Source organism: Coniophora puteana, assembly GCF_000271625.1.
Source record: "Coniophora puteana RWD-64-598 SS2 unplaced genomic scaffold CONPUscaffold_19, whole genome shotgun sequence".
Lineage (NCBI taxonomy): Eukaryota > Fungi > Basidiomycota > Agaricomycetes > Boletales > Coniophoraceae > Coniophora > Coniophora puteana.
The window spans coordinates 527,953-546,083 of NW_006913071.1; the positions used below are offsets into that span (position 1 = coordinate 527,953).

The 18,131-nt window shown below is 52.7% G+C and overlaps 2 protein-coding genes across 2 annotated transcripts; both read left to right on the forward strand.

The window, feature by feature from the left end:
* Window positions 1–444: 444 nt before the first annotated feature.
* CONPUDRAFT_67303 (uncharacterized protein) lies at window positions 445–3,554 on the forward strand (the record flags this gene model as incomplete). The annotated part of the gene is made up of 8 exons (XM_007776937.1): window positions 445–654; window positions 712–1,083; window positions 1,138–1,331; window positions 1,381–1,546; window positions 1,603–1,751; window positions 1,802–2,373; window positions 2,428–3,213; window positions 3,268–3,554. Coding segments are annotated over 8 exons (2,736 nt in total), but the record flags the coding sequence as incomplete, so codon positions are not given.
* A 2,538-nt stretch (window positions 3,555–6,092) lies between these two features.
* On the forward strand, window positions 6,093–7,373 carry CONPUDRAFT_170020 (uncharacterized protein; the record flags this gene model as incomplete). The annotated part of the gene is made up of 1 exon (XM_007777080.1): window positions 6,093–7,373. The coding sequence occupies one exon, from the start codon at window positions 6,093–6,095 to the stop codon at window positions 7,371–7,373; it is 1,281 nt and encodes a 426-aa protein (XP_007775270.1).
* Window positions 7,374–18,131: the final 10,758 nt, after the last annotated feature.

An 18,131-nucleotide genomic window follows, 5' to 3' on the forward strand; every position in this document is an offset into this window, starting at 1 on the left:
GATGTATGGTACTGACTAGGGTGCTCTAGACGATGAAAAATCCACGGCAATTGCCAACTCTTCGTTGCTACAGATGTTCTCGCGGAGACGTCGGAACCGAACCGGCAGACTGGGATCCACACCGCAAATGACACCAGACGCCAGCTCCTCCTCGCGTTCCACTTTGATACCGTCACTCACCGCCGTTGGTCGTGGATCTGCTGGGATTAGCCTTACCAAGGGCACACTTCACCTCCGTTTAGCCAGTCCTGCGCTGCCAACACCCATGCAGGAAGACACACCGCAGGCGTCGATTCTCGATCACTTGCCAGACGACATTGACTTCGGAACGGGTGATCCAGTCCTTACTACAGAGCCGCCACCTACGCAGCGTCGAACAAGAAAAGTACGGCGTATTTCGTCTATCTCTGAATGCTTTAACTCAATCTTGACCCCGTCCAGTCTCCGCACAAGGACTTCTTCGAGCTACGTCACACGTACCTGCAAGAAATGATACGCCTTGAAGGTCGCGGCACTCACATGTACGATAAGGAGTGTCCTCAATGTAAATCACCAGGTCCTCAGTATCGATGCGTCGACTGTCACGGTGGCATACTTTACTGTGAGGGGTGCATGGTTAAGAAGCATGCTGAGGCTCCTCTTCATCGCATCAAGGTACTTCATGTTTTGTCTCTTTGTATTCTATATCAGGTTTACTGACTATAACACCAGGCTTGGAACGGTACATTCTTTGAGTCAAAAACTCTCAAAGATATGGGACTTCGCGTACAGTTAGGGCATCCGCCTGGCGTCCGCTGCAATAACCCAAAGCAGGCGTACGCCAATGACTTTGTCGTAATTGACATCCACGGTATTCATCAAGTGGGAGTTGATTTTTGCCAATGCGAAACCACCCACAACGACTATCAGCAACTGCTTCGCGCCGAATGGTTCCCTGCGTCAGTCTCTGACCCAAAAACCGCTGCCACCTTCCGAGTACTGGAGAACTTCCATCTCCTTTCGCTAGAGTCAAAATCATCTGCATATGAGTTCTATCGATCCCTCTCTCGGGCGACGGACAATCTTGGCATTTTGGAGAAAAAGGTGCGGAAGCTCATCTGTGTCATTATGGTACGGTGATCTGACATCAGGACATAGGATCGGTATGACAACTTCCTGATTATGGTACGCCAGTGGCGACACCTCAAAATGCTCAAACGAACGGGGAGAGGTCATGTTAGCGAAGGCCTCGATGAGACACCTGAGGGAGCATGTGCCGTTCAGTGCCCAGCGTGCCCTCATCCTGGCAAGAATCTTCCTGACGACTGGGAGTCCGCGCCGCCTCACAAGTCGTAAGTTTTACCTGTCTCATTTCTATCCTGAATGGCACTGATAACATAGTAGATGGCTATATGGACTGTTTGTCGCAATAGATGCCAATTTCCGCCTCAAGAGAAAAGCAGTATCTCGAGAAGAATTGGATCCAAGCTTCGGGGACGGTTGGGCGTACTTTGTCAAAGAACAGCCATTTCAAGACTGGTTGGCGTCGCAGCCTGATCCACCTCACGTCGTATGTCTCTGACGCCCATCAATGTTATGCCTGTTATCTAATATCCCCTTTAGCGTAGCTCTTGTTCGAACCACAAAGCTGTCAACATGGCGAACACCAAGTTCGCTCGCGGACTCGCTGTGACGGGGGTGGGCACGGTCGATTGTGCACGACATAACATGAAGCTTCCCTGTGGCGTTGGGAACTTAATTGCAGGGGAACGGTACGTAACGAATGGTTTCGGCCTTAACAAGATCTCTGACCTACTTACAGGTACAATGTCATGGACTACATACTTTTCTCGACACTCCGATGGGCCCAGCTTCGCGTCTTCAAGATTTCCTATGATATCGGCTGCCAGTGGTTTAAAAATTTGTGGGCCCGAGTAGCGAAGCTGCCTGAATACCTTGCGTTCAGTCCTATTGGCCGGATCTTCCATTTCCTCGTTCCTAAATTCCATCTTCCCGCCCATATTCTCAGCTGTCGCACGCGCTTTTCGTTCAACTTCACCCCAGGCGTCGGTCGGACTGATGGCGAGGCGCCTGAGCGAGGTTGGGCGAATATCAACCCTGTAGCATCCAGCACCAAAGAAATGGGGCCTGGTCACCGAAAAGACACGCTCAACGACTTTTTCGGCGACTGGAATTGGAAGAAGACCACTGGTCTGGGCCTCGAACTCCACCGAAAGTTATCTATTGCCATTGCCAGGCGCGCCGACCATCAGGAAGACTTCATCGATATGGAACGTACTCTCCCTCAGCCTCAACTTACGGTATGGCTCAAGGAGGTGGAGGCTTGGGAGAACGGTCAGACAGAGCCTAACCCGTTCGAGAGCCGCGTACAAAGTAAGTACAAGTCTGCGCATGATGCTGACTACCATGGGCTTACCATCTAATCAGAGCCAACGCAACTTTCAGTCCGCCTTGAGCTTGCCAAGCGGGAAGCCAAGGAACTTGCGAAAGGGTTGCCGACCACACACTCAGAGATCACACGTGGGGTACTCATTGCCGCGGGTATAGACATCGAGGATCTACAACGGCGGCTCCGGGCAGAGCGGCAGAGCGTCGGCCAAAACGCTGTCGACCATCAAGTCAAGGTACAAAATCGCGCCAACGCACTTCAAATCAGGATCGAGAACTGGGCTAAGGCTCAAGTGCTACACATGCCAGCTGTGGTCATGCTGCGTTCTAAGCGGGACTCGTCATCTAAACCGGTGAACCCCGAGTCAATCACTCTGTATCTCCCGTCTCAGCTCCCTCTTACAGCAACATGTGGCCTACAGCTCCGCGAGATTGAATGGGAGCTAAGGGTATCTCAAGCTCACGATGCGCTCGGCAATCTTCGTCAGACATTGCAGTACAGATACTACCTCTATAAGGACAAGGACCGCAATGCACGCGGTCAAGGAGCTAACACTCGCGCGCACAACATAATCGACACAGTCACCTCCAAGATCAAGGCCTATCGCGATGCTTATCGCGATGCCTACGGTGCTCTGTTACGCCTGAAGCCTGTACTTCGCAAGCACGCGCTTCCGTCAGAGCTACGCGTGCTTCGGGATGCAGATGTTAGGGCTATGCCGGAGGAACTTGATGGGGAGACCGAGGGTAAGCGAAGAATTTCTTGGATTTGGCTTGCGTCTCCACTCGACCCGTACGATGAAAACGATCCGGCCCTAATAGACAGTAGGTGGTTAATTACGAGCTCTTGAGTTCTGTCTACTAACCCAACCTATTCAGCCATCCGAGTTGAATGGTGCAAAGCTCGTGCCCGGGCAATGCGCTGGACTGAGGAAGTTGAGCTGCTTGTTGAGGAGATGCGCCGAACTATTGCGTTCCTCAAATGGCAGACAGAGTGGTGGGTTCGTTATGGCGAACGGAGGACGTTGGCAGTGCCAGAAGATGAGGAGGGTAGTAGAGCATATGCCCTCCGACAGGCCAGTAACCGGCGCGCTCTCGCATTAAATTTTACGTCGAAATGGACCGAGTCGCTTTCAATGCTTCAGAGCAAACATTCACATTGCTGATACCGTATAATAAGATACTACTGTACTTTCCAGCCACAACGTTAACAAATGATCGCTTTGAAAAATGAACGTTCGATTCTACGGCAAGCTGACATCCTATGGTGGGGCCTGATCAATACTCAACGTAGGTACCTCGAAGCTTGTTGCAACAGAGGAAAGGAGACGACCATCCGTGTTGCAACAAGGCCAGCGGTCTATAGATTCACCGAGGCGACGGCCGGTAAGACGTGTTGCAACAGCGAGATCCGGCGTTCAGCTGACCAAAGGGGGCGCATTGCAACAGAGTGCTTCGCTCTATCGGTGCGACGGACCCAGTAGACAGCGTTGCAACGCCGGAGAAGACTTTCCACAGAAATGACGTAGGCCAAGCGTTGCAACGCATCGACCAGATGCTATGACCAGAGGGAGTTGCAACGACTCAGTGCCTCCCAGCACTCTCCAGCGAGAAATTCTCCGTCCTCTAGAATTAGCTCATAGTTCCGGTATCTATACGACACTTATGTCTCACAGACTCGGACTTGCCTCAGGTTTACAACATATGATATACCGTGTCCCTTTTGGCCATGACTTCAGCTGTATTCATCTTGGGAAGAGCTAGCACTGGAATGGACATACAGAATATGAACGTGCATAGTTGTATTACTGATTGGATGATGAACCTGATAAGTTAGGAGGTTAGCACAGCCGCATTAATATGGATCCTGTTGCAACGCCTGTAATTTGTGCGTTGCAATGACCAACACCGGACAACTCACACCGGACAGGAAGTAGCTGATGTTGCAACACCTCTGTACTACAGTTAGAGGATAGTTGCAACAGTCTGCCAGGAGGTGGTGGAATTCCGGTGGCAAGAACAACATGAAGGAATGGGGTGTCAAGTCTAACACCGCAGCATCCATAGCAACAGCCAGTGTCCTCGTAAGTAGCCGCTTATTTACCTCATACTATTTGAGTTAATTCACCTACACAGGTGATCTTTGTCGCATCTCCAGACACTGAGTTTCCTCATAACGGTGTTGGAGGCAACACAAAGATTAATTACTACGAACGCTTTGGATACTTCCTCGAGTATCTGACCAATTTCCTTACTAAGAAGCGGGGGAAGGATCTGCTTTCACGTCTCAATATCTACTGTTTCTCTTCCTGCAAGGTTATCCCTCCAATCCAATCTGATACTATAGCTGCTGCTGCTGCTGAACAGCGTGCCGAGCTTGCAAGGGAGATGGCTCGGATGGCATTAACTGCTGACACTAGTGAAGAGGAGACTGAAACCACTGCACAGCAACTCGAAACTACCCCAATACCGACCAACAGTGAGTGCAATAATCAAGCTCGAGACTTTGTTCTTTTTAATCTGTGCTAATGAACTGTCTTAGCTGAAGTTACAGTGTTGGTCAACTCTGCAGCCGCTCTCGGCAATGAAGGTTCAGCTGTGGAAGCTTTACTTCCCAGTGATGCTCCTTCTACTACACCTGTCGAGCTGGTAGTTTCTGCTGCTAAGGCAGCCCCTGTCACTACATTGCCAGAGCCTGCTGTACCGACAGGAGGACCTGGAGGGAGGACCCGGAAGCCGAGAAAGACGGCTGCGGGAAAGAAGCTGCCGAAAACTGGCGTGGTGAACAATTAGAGTATACCGTGCAAACACTGCTTCGTTTGTTCGCTTAGTGAAGCATATAGATTGTCATTTCCGTTTCTTGCCCACCAATAACATGTGTGTTTGCGTCTAATCTGAAACTGGTTTGCCGAAGAAGGTTGAAATTGCGTAACAAAGAAATGCTTATAATTTACTTATGAAATTACTTATGAAGTTACTAGAGTATGTAGCTATATTGATGCGCGTACACAAGTATTATGACGGCTTCGTGGCGAAGCGGTCAAGGATAAAAAAAAACGACAGCGTTGCAACCGTGGTTGCAAGCAGGGGTCGTATGTTCGATCCTGCTGTGAGGCGGGAGTTGCAATTTTTGCTGCCAGCTTGCAAATCGCTTGCCACTGCATGCAACCAATAGGAGTTCGCCGGCTCCCCTGTTCATTCACGCGCTCGCAGCCGGCTTGCAACACGTTGCAATTATGTCAATCGCATTTGCAACTACGTCACAAACCACTAGTCACGCTGACTCTTCTCTTGACACCGGTCACAAGCGGTGATCCGATTCCGCCGGTTACAACGGCTTGTATCGCGTTGTCACACCTTGAAACCCGGATATAACCGATGAACGAGATTTCCGACATAGCCTTCAAGTTGAACCCGCCGACTCCCTAACATCCTGCGCTGGCAATGGCACTAGCTACATCAAGTGAGTAGTAAGACTCGTTACATAAATACTCTGACCAATGAATCGATGCGATGCAGTGAGCGATGATGCCGTTTGGAAGATGCTGTCAGACCACATCCCCGTCAGTGCGTTTAGCATCCGCTCGGCGGGCAAACGGCGTCAGAATCATGATGAGCACCATAAACTCCTAGTCGAAGACATTATGAAACGACTAAACGACAAACATCGCAGCGTCATCTGGCTTTATACCGATACTAGCAAAATGGCAACCCCTCCGACGGATACGCTCTCCACAACATCAGTCGCCCTCTCCGTGACCACGGAGCTCTACAAGGAGAAACGCGTAGGCGGGAGATTCGTCTGTTCGCCACAGCATCCCAAACGTCAAGCGTTAAACTGCTTCTCTCCGGCCATTGCTTATCAACTTGGGTTTCTCCCGGAACATTGGGATACGAGAAACTTGCTGGTGCGAACTCTCAGACGACATCCCGCCTTGCTTGATGAAGATTGCTCCTTCGAAGATCAAATAGGCCCTCTTTTCCATGAACCCGTAAAGAATCTCAAGAACGTATGGCGCGAAGCAAAGCCACGGGTATTCGTTTATGACAAGATCGACGAGTGTTGTCCTCCTGAGGAGTATAATGGAATCGTTGACTTCTTCGATCTTCTGGTGGATATCCTTCACTTTGACAACGGTATCCCAGATTTCCATCTGTTCTTTGCTAGCGGGCCCAAGTTCTCCTTGAAGGAGGTCCTTGAGGCGTTTAGTGGTCCATCCGCCTCTTACAATCTACAAATATCCAACCCAGAACCAGATTCACCCATAAGCATCGTATCGTTTCAACTTCGCAACCCAGCCCCGCCTCCACCCCCACTCCCACCGCCATCTCCGCCACCTCCGTCACCACCACCGCCTCCGTCACCGCCACCACCTCCGTCACCACCACCGCCTCCATCGCCGCCTCGGTCTCCTCCACCGCCACCACCTCCCCCCTCATCACAGTCGTCCACTGCTCCTCCGTCAACTCATTCCCATTCGCAACTCTCAGCTCCTTCTCTGTCCGAGTCATCTTCAGAGCTGACGCCTCCCTACCTACGCGAGCCGGCTACAAATACATCTTATCAGCCCAATCGTGTGCTCTTGTCGCATAACTTCTACCCCGGCGAGGATCATGTAGACGATCAGCATTCTCAAGAGATATTGGCTTTCCGGTGCTTCGAGTATATGAACTACAAGTTTCAGGAGGACGTTTTTCAGGGACTGGGCAGTCTGGAGACACTGGCACGAAATGAAGAGGCGGCGCCTTCGTCAGCGTTGTACTATTCGTGCATTCATTGGGTGGATCACCTTTCTCAATCCGACTGGACCCTTTTGAAGGATTTCCACGCTGCAGCAGGGACTTTTCTGCGATACCGCCTCATTCATTGGCTCGAGTTTATGGTCACCGTAAATCGAGTACACGATGTCGCATTGATGCTTCGTACCGCCTCGAAGGCAGTTGAGGTGAGAAAGCAACTACGACCTGTTAAACATTCTACCTAACGGCGTCGACAGAGCTCTCTATGGAGTGAGAGGGGGCGCACTCGACTTCAGCAGCTTTTTTATGACATTGAGAGGCTTGTTTTGGAGTACCAATCTTCAGAAAGCATAATGAGCCTGGGTCGTACTGCGCTTCATCTCTCCCCTCTCAATAGCGAACTTCGCCGATCTTTCCGTATTATCATCGCACAGGCTGAGTCCGGAGCGTCATCTGTGATGCGGGAACATTGGCCTGCTCGTGTTCTCACTATCGACGTCATGGTATCCTTGTTTTTTAGTCAGCAATCGAGTGACAACAGATTTTCTCTCCCAGTGATAGGCACCGCAGTTTCTCCAGACTGTATGAGGCTAGTCTCTTGGCAGGAGAATGGTCGCTTCCATCTGTGGGAGATGCTATCTGGACGTCTTGTCGGATCCTCCCGCTTTCTAGCTCCACCCACATCCTTGTGCCCTCACCTCGATCCCACCAAGCCCGAAGCCACCGTTAACTTCTCGCCTGACGGCACCTCTGTCATTATAACGTCGTATCGGGACATCTTTGTGTGGAATTTTGTTACAGGCATCAATGCCAAGGACCAATCGATTACGCTGGGTAGTAAAGATGGGTTCGCACTGTGCTCCGCGTTCGGCATGGACGGTCAAGGAACCGCCTTCATAGTAGCGGGGACGGTATTTTCGATTATGACATGGCGACGAACACCAAACTCAAGGTGGATATTGTCAGGATCCCAACGCACTCCCATGTGCACAAAAACAGTGTCCATCTCCCCTTGCGGTCAATACATCATGTCATCCGCATGCTCCCTTGCGATGAACGATGTGGTTATTCGAAATGCAGATAACCTTGAGATTGTCAGCACCCTATCCGCTGCTTCTGAGGGTTTATTACGAAAGCGGCGTCTCTGCCAAATGTTCGTTGTAGATTATGCCCTTGCGGTGTGGTCATCTCAGCAAGGTCGTTGGCTCAGTATCTTTTCTCTAAGAACTCAACGACGTACCTTTGAAGGAAAACTAAGGTCTTCTGTGGACGTTGTGGAGATCGAAGTTCAAGGCGGCTATCAGGCTCCACCTAACTACACTCTTTTCGAGATCAAGCTTATACACCTCGGCAATCAGCTCGTTGCACTTGACATCGACGGCCAACTTTACTCCACCAGCGGACTTCGTCTGACAGCATGGTCACCCGCAATCCCGCTCTCGCATGGTTCCTACGCACGTGTCGCAACTGTATCTGATAACGGACGTCATATACATATCTGGGACCCTTTCATCCCCGTTGAAACCACAGAGTCAAACGCTAAAAGCGTCTTCAATAACCGTATGAAAGCACTCAGAGCGCCTAAACCTCCTCGAGCGTTGTAGACGGGGACACGGATTTCCTTCTGGGTCGCGAATGGTGATAAGAAGTTTGGCACTATAGCATCCATCAGTCGCATGGGAGATGTAAGTACCCTGACCCTTCTGTCGAAAAGGGTCCTGATTGAGCCCGTATAGGGATCCGAAATCGCAAACATAGTGGTCAACGGCGGCGGGAACGTAAGCCTTCCGTGAGTGCACTTTACATCTCCGACGAAAACCGCGTCAGAATGACACTCTCAATGCATGTAGGGTGAGCACCTTGGAAAGAGTTGAAGCCCCATAGAGTAGCTTGAAGTCCTTGCTACAGCCCAGTGCTGATAATGGGCCCGGAATTTCCCTAAGCATAGAAACTTCTATATATTTGAAGCGCACTGTTTTCCGAGTCCCATATGTCTACACTCCTCCACTGCTCCCAGACTCTGAATCAAGTCCTTTAGATCCGCGGGTAGACGTGAAGCAATTGCATACTTGCAGGAGTGCTATGTACTCGTTGCCGCATTATTGGGTAACGCCGCGCTCCAGTGCACGGCAAAGCCCGTTACCGCGGATTTTTTCAAACCGGCCAATGAATTAATGAGGTATAAGTATCAAATCATGGCGCTCAGGCTCTCTATGGCCATGAACTGTGGACGAGGCATATTTTCCATAACTTTGGACGCGAGTTGAGTCTGAAGTCATGGCATACAATGTTCACCAGTCACTGGCGCGGCCACCAACAGAACACGTACATCGTAGCAAAGAAGGCTGAATAAACTAAAATTTAAATACAAGGACCAAGACATTTAAACCATACCAAATCTACTATCTTACACATACTTAAGGAAGGTATGAGAAGCAGCGCGCGATCTAGACACCAAAGGTCCAACAGTAAGTCTCAGTCGTCGCGCGGGGAGAGCGAACGCTGTATATTACCTAGACACCAAAGGTCCAACAGTAAGTCTACAATGACAATGAGTACAGTGTCTAGCGTGCGGAAAATGTAAGTGTCTCACCTCAGTCGTCGCGCGGGGAGAGCGTGTCGGAATCCGGAGGATTCCAGTGGCACCGCGAGACACGGATGTGGCGAGCGGAGAACGAAACGAGCAGGACGGGAGAAGCAGAAGCACAGGAACTATACAGGCGGCGAAGCCACCGTCTTACCCTCTATTCGCTTGTACCACGAGCGAGAGAGGGTAAGCAGCCGTTCTACTAATATCAGCGTATATTACTGTAGCTACACGACCTTAAGTTCGTCACGCATCACGCTTGGCTGGTCTTGCGAACTTAGGACAGTGTTTGTCACTCATCACAAGGGTTTTTGGACCTCAATATGTGACAAAAAAAGTAGAACGGCTATGGGTCTGTTATCTAAGTGTGTCATGCTTTCAAACATTTAACTGGTGTTTAGTAAACCTCTAATAGCTACGAAGAAACCCGAATGCGTCCACAATGACCATACTCATGCTGCGGGAGTAAAATATCGAGCCCTCCCTGAAGATACTAAGGTACATTGAGTTTAAGTCGTTTTAAGTTGGGTATTAAGGAGGCACAACGAGTGTACGGTTATGGCACCATGGTTAGAGTGCTGTAAAGACACTTACTGGGCATATGAGAATCCAGTGCTTATGACCAACAGGCGACAGTCTTCCATGGCAATAGAGTTCACGTTCTTGAAGCTGTAGAATGTCATGATTTGGCTGCTACTCGTCACTGGGACGACAATATTATCACGGCTCTGGGGGCTAATGACTTAAAATTTGTAGATTCCACCGCTTCAGTCAAGCTCGAGCCCGAAACCTGCGTGGTCGGAAACCTTTTTGGGACGTCACGCAGGGTGGGTGAAAACCCTTAGTTCAAGGTCACGCGTTAGCCAGACATTTGAACTATCGTCTAGGCTGAACTTGATTCTCGTCACATGTCACGCAAATTTCTTTTGAACTTAAGGTCGTGTAGCTACAGTACTCACACATCCTTGTAGTCTGACATACGCTAGGTAGAACACAATCAATTCGCTTGTACCACGAGCGAGAGAGGTCTGACATACGCTAGTTTTAACAGGTTATGAGCGCCCTGCGCTCGGCGCAACCTCACTAGTAGACCCGTGGTATTGGATGAATCCTTGCTTTGACCCGGCAAATTCACCCACGTTTCGCACATTGTGCCAGTCTCTGCTCGAATCCGCGAGTATGTCCCGTAGGACCTCGCACCCTTATAGAATTGGAACAGTAGATGACGGAGAGGAGGTGGCCCCAGTAGACGCTACCACAGTGGAGCCGTCACCGGCGATGGCACACGGGTACGCAGCAGAGTCTACAATTATCCGTCCCCACCCCTACCGCGTCTCCTTCGCTACATCGGAAGAACCAGGCCAAGCCACTCTCTTCGAGGGATACTCGGAAGCTGAGGCCACTGGAAGAATTTTGGATGAGAATGTCACGACCCGACGCCCTTCCCGCGCGGAGTCCACGCCATCCCGTAACACACAAAACCGAAACCGTCGCCGCAGTCCGACATCTGAAGCAGAACTCTCGGACATATCCACGTTCTCCAACGACAACACGCGTCGTCAGCAACGCGCGGCTACTTCTCAAGCACCACGTTATTCTTCCTTGCACCAAGCGGGCGCATTTGGCGCCCCCCGTTCTCCCTCCTTGCAGCGCGAAGATACATCCTGCACAGTGCGATCCCCGTCCTCGCGACAGGATCGCCAACAGGCCGCATATACTCATGCGACAACTCAGTCACCGCGGACACAACCGCATCCGACTCATCAGCAGACTCTGGCATACTACCCGAATGGGTTCCCTAGTCCTATCTCGTACCCAGCGCCCTTACCGCACGGCTCGTACATCCCTCAAGCGCCCGTTACCCAGGCGCCCGCTCCTCAGACAATATACCAGTACGTACCTCAACCGACGTACGTTGGTTTTCAAGGAGCTCCGTACGGACAAGGTGCGCAGGCGGTCGGCACTGTACCGCAGTACCAGCACTATGCCGCACCTTCAGCGTTCCCTTACCATCCGCAGCCTCGCGTCATGAGAGTTACCGGTACGGCTGCCCAACCACTCCTTCCGTGCTCCGCGCAGAATTAGCGGGGGAAGACTGGAAATTCATCACACGTCGCACATCAAAGAACTAGATCGAGCGACGGGCAACTGGATGATATGGGACAAATTGCTCCGACAACACCTCGGTACAAACCAGTACGACGACGGTTGGCTGGACGGCCTAGTGCCTCCACGCGATCCTTCGGGAGATCCTCAGTACGAGGAGGACTGGGTCCGGGCCAACAGCACTATTCTGAACCTGATCCGCGCGAAGGTTTCTCACGACGATAGACAACACATCGCCCGTTGTACGTTCGTTTCCGACGCACATGCCATCCTGAAACGTCGTCATGAACAACTCGGCCCTATCGCTCAAGTGATGCAGCTGCGCAAGCTGTTCACGACGAACTTCTCGAAGACTCAACGGTTGTCGGAGACCTCTAGAGAAATCAGGGAACTTTTGCATTCGATCATGGCAATGGGGCCAATGACCGAAGACAGGCTCTACGCCACGGGCCTCATGAGCGCGCTGACAAAAGAATTCCCCATTATCAGCAACGAACTAGCACATCAGCTCTCTACGACGAACCATCATGCATCGTTCGACCCTCGCCAAATCCTGCACAGACTCGAGATCGAACAAAGCGCACTCGATGCTGCCGGTAATGACTCCTCACTTGGTGATCCAATTCTAGCAGCCATGAGGAGGGCGCCGAGCACATCGACAGGTCCCCCGAAGCCTCCATGCGGAAACTGCAAGGGGACTAACCATCCGACGTCTCGATGCTGGGCTCCGGGAGGAGCAATGGCAAACCGCCGATCCGACGCGCCAGGTTCCTCTGACCGCAGAAACCAACAACGAACCCCGCGCGGACGGAAGATCGACATCTCCGGGAGTCTCTACGTTCTCGACGAATCCACGAAGAGAGCGTATCTCATCGATGGAGACCCCGAGGATGCGGCAGCCGATGCGGACTCTACCCACCGCCCGCCCACTGATGGCGAATTCGCCGGCCTCGCCTCCGACACTTTGTCTAAGGAGGAAACGGTGGAACTTGACGACGCCGACCTAGGCGAATACGAGAGCTATTTTCTAGCCACTGAGGCGCCGAGCTTCAAGGCCGACATTGACTGGCGACAGCACGTACGCAATGCTGACCATGCTCTCTGGGCTTCTTCGGCGCCTAATCAGTCTAAGGCTACTGTCATCAATCCAGAGATCACGCCTTTCTACCTCGACTCGGGGGCTTCGGTGCACATCTCTAGTTGTGCCGAGGATTTCTATTCGCTCTCGATGATAGCAGCTCGTAGAATCACTGGTGTTGGCGGATCTGCGATCCATGCTCGGGGTATCGGCACCATACGCCTCTCGTTCGGAAAGGGTCTACATCTGGATCTCCGGAATGTTCTTTACGTTCCTGACGCTGCCGTGCGCCTGATCTCAGTAGCTACCCTCGACGACGATGAACGTTACTCAATTACGTTCGGCTGTGGTGTCTGCACAATCTCAAACTCGAGTGGCGCTAAAGTTCTCTCCGGGGTCAAAACACGAAATCGCCTCTATCGTCTCGTCGGCTCTTATCAAGCTCTAGCTCATCACGCTCTCGTCGCTTGCACCACATGTTCTCAGTTGGCTCCGTTGACTGCCGTCTGGCACCGCCGCTTGGGTCACGCGAACTACCAGTCTGTCTTGGACTTGGCTAGACACCGCGGAGCGACCGGTATGTCCATCGACCTCTCTGAAACCCCACCTAAATGTGAACATTGCATACTGGGCAAACAGACCAGATCGCACGTTCCGAGGGTTAGAGAGGGAGATCGGGCTGGACGGAAGTTGGGACGCGTACACGTAGATTTGATGGAGCACCCCGGTACCCCTTCTGTTGCAGGATACGCCTATGTAATGGACATCATCGACGACTACAGTCGATATTCTTGGGCTACACCTCTCAGGAGTAAGGACACCGCTTTTCCAGCCCTGCAGGCTTGGGAACGAGCGCGCGAACTCGAGACCGGGCTCCGAACGGGAGAGTTCATCAGTGACAATGGCGAGCTCAGACGCGGGGATCTACGGACATGGCTAGAGAGCCGTGGCACTCAGCAGAGGTTCACGGCCCCGCACACGTCCGCTCAGAACGGACTTGTCGAGCGACTGCACTTATCGCTCATGAACAAGGCCCGTGCCATGCGCCTGGCATGCGGCTTGCCAGTATCAAGGTGGGACAAGTTCGTCATGACGGCGAACTACCTCCACGTCCGCACCCCAGCCAGGGCTCTAGATGGCAAAACCCCATACGAGGCATGGTTCAAGCGCAAGCCAGACCTATCGCACTTACGCGAAATCGGTGCGCGTGCGTTCGTGCTAGTGCAAGGGCACAACCCGAAGGTCCTGGCGCATTCCGTTGAATGCGTCATGATTGGCTACTCACCGGACTCCAAGGCATACCGCTGCTATAACCGGGCATCAGGCAAAGTTGTCACGTCTTACCACGTACGATTTATAGAATCGCACGAAGCCGTTGCTCGAGCTCGTAGATCGAGCAACGCCGCTCCGCTTGACGGTACTTCTGTCGACGTTCCATCGCCCCTCCCTACCATTGAGCAAGCGTCGGATGCCTCTTCCCTCCCCTTGTCCCCACAGCCTGTTACTGATACCGACCTCGATCAACGCCCACCCGAGAAAGACCAACTACGGCGATCGAGTCGCACATCAAAGCTGACGGAGAAGCATGCCCTCGCGCGAGGCATACAGCACGTCTCACGCCTCGAGGAAATAAAGAACTCTATCAACGCCTTCCTCGTGGATTGGGATATCACACTGGACTCGGAGGACGACCCTGCCGACGTCCTCGCTGCTGACTACGATGAGGTCCTATCCGACAACAAGTGCTTCTACGTCAACCCAACGAACCTCAGAGATGCTCTCGCGGGGCCGAACGGAGACAAGTGGGATGCAGCAGTCCGTGACGAGTTCAAGAGTCTGAAAGACCGCGGCGTGTACGTCTTGGTACCGAAAAATCAAGTACCACCAGGACGAAAGATCATGCGCGGTAAGCCAATTTTCAAACTAAAACTCGATGAACACGGAAATCCCGCTCGACATAAAGTTCGCTACGTCTGTCGTGGTTTCGAAGCCATCTACGGTCAGGACTACACGAAAACAACCTCACCCACGGCTCGCCTCGAATCTCTACGAATCCTACTACATTTAGCTGCGGCATTGAACCTCGAGTGCGAACAAGTCGACATCAAGACAGCCTACCTGTACGGCGAACTCTCGGAGGACGAGATTTGCTACATGGAGCAGCCGAAGGGTTTTGAAGAGCCAGGGATGGAGGATATGGTATGGAAAGTGTTGAAGGGGCTGTATGGGATGAAGCAGGGAGGGCGAGTGTGGAACAAGACCATGCATGACGCTATGGTTTCTTGGGGGTATACGAGGATGTCATGCGAACACTGCATCTACTACCGCAAGACGGACAAGGACTTCACGGCCGCGGCGGTACATGTGGACGACTTCTGCATAGCTGGCAGCGACCAAAACGCGATCGACCAGCTCAAGTCCTCGATGAAGACGATCTGGGAGATCTCCGAGCTCGGCCCGTCGAAGTTCTGTGTTGGGATCGCGATCGACCGCGACCGCGAGGCACGCACCATATCTCTATCTCAGACCGCGCTCATTGACCGCGTTCTAGCCCAGTTCAACATGTCTAACGTGAAACCCGTCAGCACGCCGATGGAAGCGAACTTCCAGCTACGACGGGTCCCACATGCCGCTCTAGACGCAGAAACCAAGGCGAAGCTTGCGAAGATACCATACCGGTCCTTGGTCGGCTCTCTTAACTATCTCGCGGTCGGGACGCGCCCCGACATCGCCTTTGCGTGTCAGTTTTTAAGCCAGTTCCTCGATGCGTACACGGAGGAGCACTTCGCCGTCACGAAACGGGTCTTACGATACCTCTCGTACACCAGGGACTTGAAACTCACCCTCGGGGGCAAGGCCAGCGCGGATCTAGTTGGTTTCACCGACTCCAATTACGCCGCCTGCCCCGACACGCGCAGATCAGTGACCGGTTACTGCACTTCCCTAGGCTCTGGAGTGGTCTCCTGGTCATCGCGGAAACAGCCGATCGTGACGGGCTCCACTTGTGAAGCGGAGTACGTCGCTGCTGACGCAGCCACTAAAGAGATCATATGGGTACGGAACGTCCTGCAGGCTCTAGGCTACGCGCAAACACACCCAACGCCCTTATTCTGCGATAACCAAGCCACAATTAAGATCTCGGAAGATCCCTCAAACTTCGCGCAGACAAAGCATATCGACGTCAGATACCACTTCATTCGCGAACGCGTCGCCGACGGGACAATAAATCTACGCTACGTCCCTACGTCCGACAACATCACCGACATATTCACGAAGGCACTCCCACGTCCTTCCTTCGTCGCGTTACGCTCCCTGCTGGGTCTTAGCTGATTCTCGGCAAGGGGGGGCCATGCGGGTGAGGAGGAGTTTTCCGTGTTGAGGAGGAGTTGTCTCGCGTTGAGGAGGAGTGTCGGAATCCGGAGGATTCCAGTGGCACCGCGAGACACGGATGTGGCGAGCGGAGAACGAAACGAGCAGGACGGGAGAAGCAGAAGCACAGGAACTATACAGGCAGCGAAGCCACCGTCTTACCCTCTATTCGCTTGTACCACGAGCGAGAGAGGGTAAGCAGCCGTTCTACTAATATCAGCATATATTACTCACACATCCTTGTAGTCTGACATACGCTAGGTAGAACACAATCAATTTGCTTGTACCACGAGCGAGAGAGGTCTGACATACGCTAGTTTTAACAGAGCGAACGCTGAGGTGCAGGTATCCTAGCTCGCAGTATAAGTGGGACTCGTCTCGTCCGGGTATCGTATGGCAGGCATAGAGACACGTAGCAGATAAGAAGAATAAAACACATGATATCAGACAAACAAAGGTTATCGAACTGCGTCGAAGGGAAACTAGAATGAACGTGTGGATGAATAACAAATAAACGTCAGGAGACAGTGTAAGAAAGGGTATATGCGCGATGCTGGCATCTCCGATGTCGGCCTGGACGTCACGACGTCGATGCCGTCGCAATGATCTTGTTGCTGGCATCGCTCCATCGTACCTGGGACGTCGAGTACGGCCGACCTGCGAGCCGTCGTCGGCCGGCGCGACACCTTGCGAATTTCAACACTCCCCCTCAAGGGGAGTGCAGGCCGAGCTCCACGGCGAAATGCTTCACCTTGGGCGATGGCAAGGCCTTCGTGAGCGCGTCGGCCACCATGTCCTCAGTCGGGCAGTAGATGAGTCGCATCTTGCCGTCGTCGATGACCCATCGGATGAAGTGGAACTTGACGTCGATGTGCTTTGTTCGGGCGTGGTACTGATGCTCCTTGGCTAAGGCAATGGCGGACTGGTTGTCGGATAGGAGTGAGACTGGTGTGATGTCAATGTCGAAGACCTCGGAGATGAAAGAGCGAAGCCAGAGCGCCTCCTTTGTCGCGTGCGTGGCAGCGACGTATTCTCTTTCCGTGGTGGACAGCGACACGATTTCCTGGCGCTTCGAGGACCATGAGACCGCTCCTCCGTCGATGACAAATGCATATCCCGAGATCGCACGGCGATCTTCCGCCATGCTGCCGTCAGCGTCCGTGAAACCGATTAGCGCTTTCTCGATGCTTCCGTAGGTCAGCGCTAAGTCGTGAGTTCCAATGAGGTACCGGTAGATCCGACGCATGGCCTCCCAGTGGGTCGGGCCCGGGTTGCTGCAGAAACGTGACACTGCGGAGACGGCGTATGCGATGTCGGGGCGGGTGCCCAGTGACGCGTACATGAGGGAACCCACCGCTTCTCGGTATGGAACGTGACGCACGGCAGCGTACTCTGCGGTCGTTTGCGGGCACTGCGCCGTTGTAAGCTTGATCTGCGGCTCCATGGGGGATGCGACAGGCTTCAAGTCCTCGAAGTTAAAACAGCGGATAATCGAATCAACGTACGACCGTTGCGAGAGCGACAGGGTGCGAGCATTGCGGTCGCGGCGAACTTCAATCCCGAGGAGCCAGTGCAATTCCCCAAGGTCGGTGATCTCGACGTGGCTGCGCAAGCCGCTCTTGAGATCGTCGACGAGCTTGCGTGAGGTAGCAGCGATGGTGCAATCATCAACGTGGACAACAACAACGATTCGGGAGGAGTCCTCGACCTTGTAGAATACAGCTTGGTCCACCTTGCAGACCTCGAAACCTAGCTCGCCAACCAGAATTTGGACAAGTCTCTGGTACCACCTGCGGCCGCTCTGTTTGAGGCCGTAGAGTGTCTTGTTGAGCTTGGCTACGCGACTGGGGAACTCGACGGATG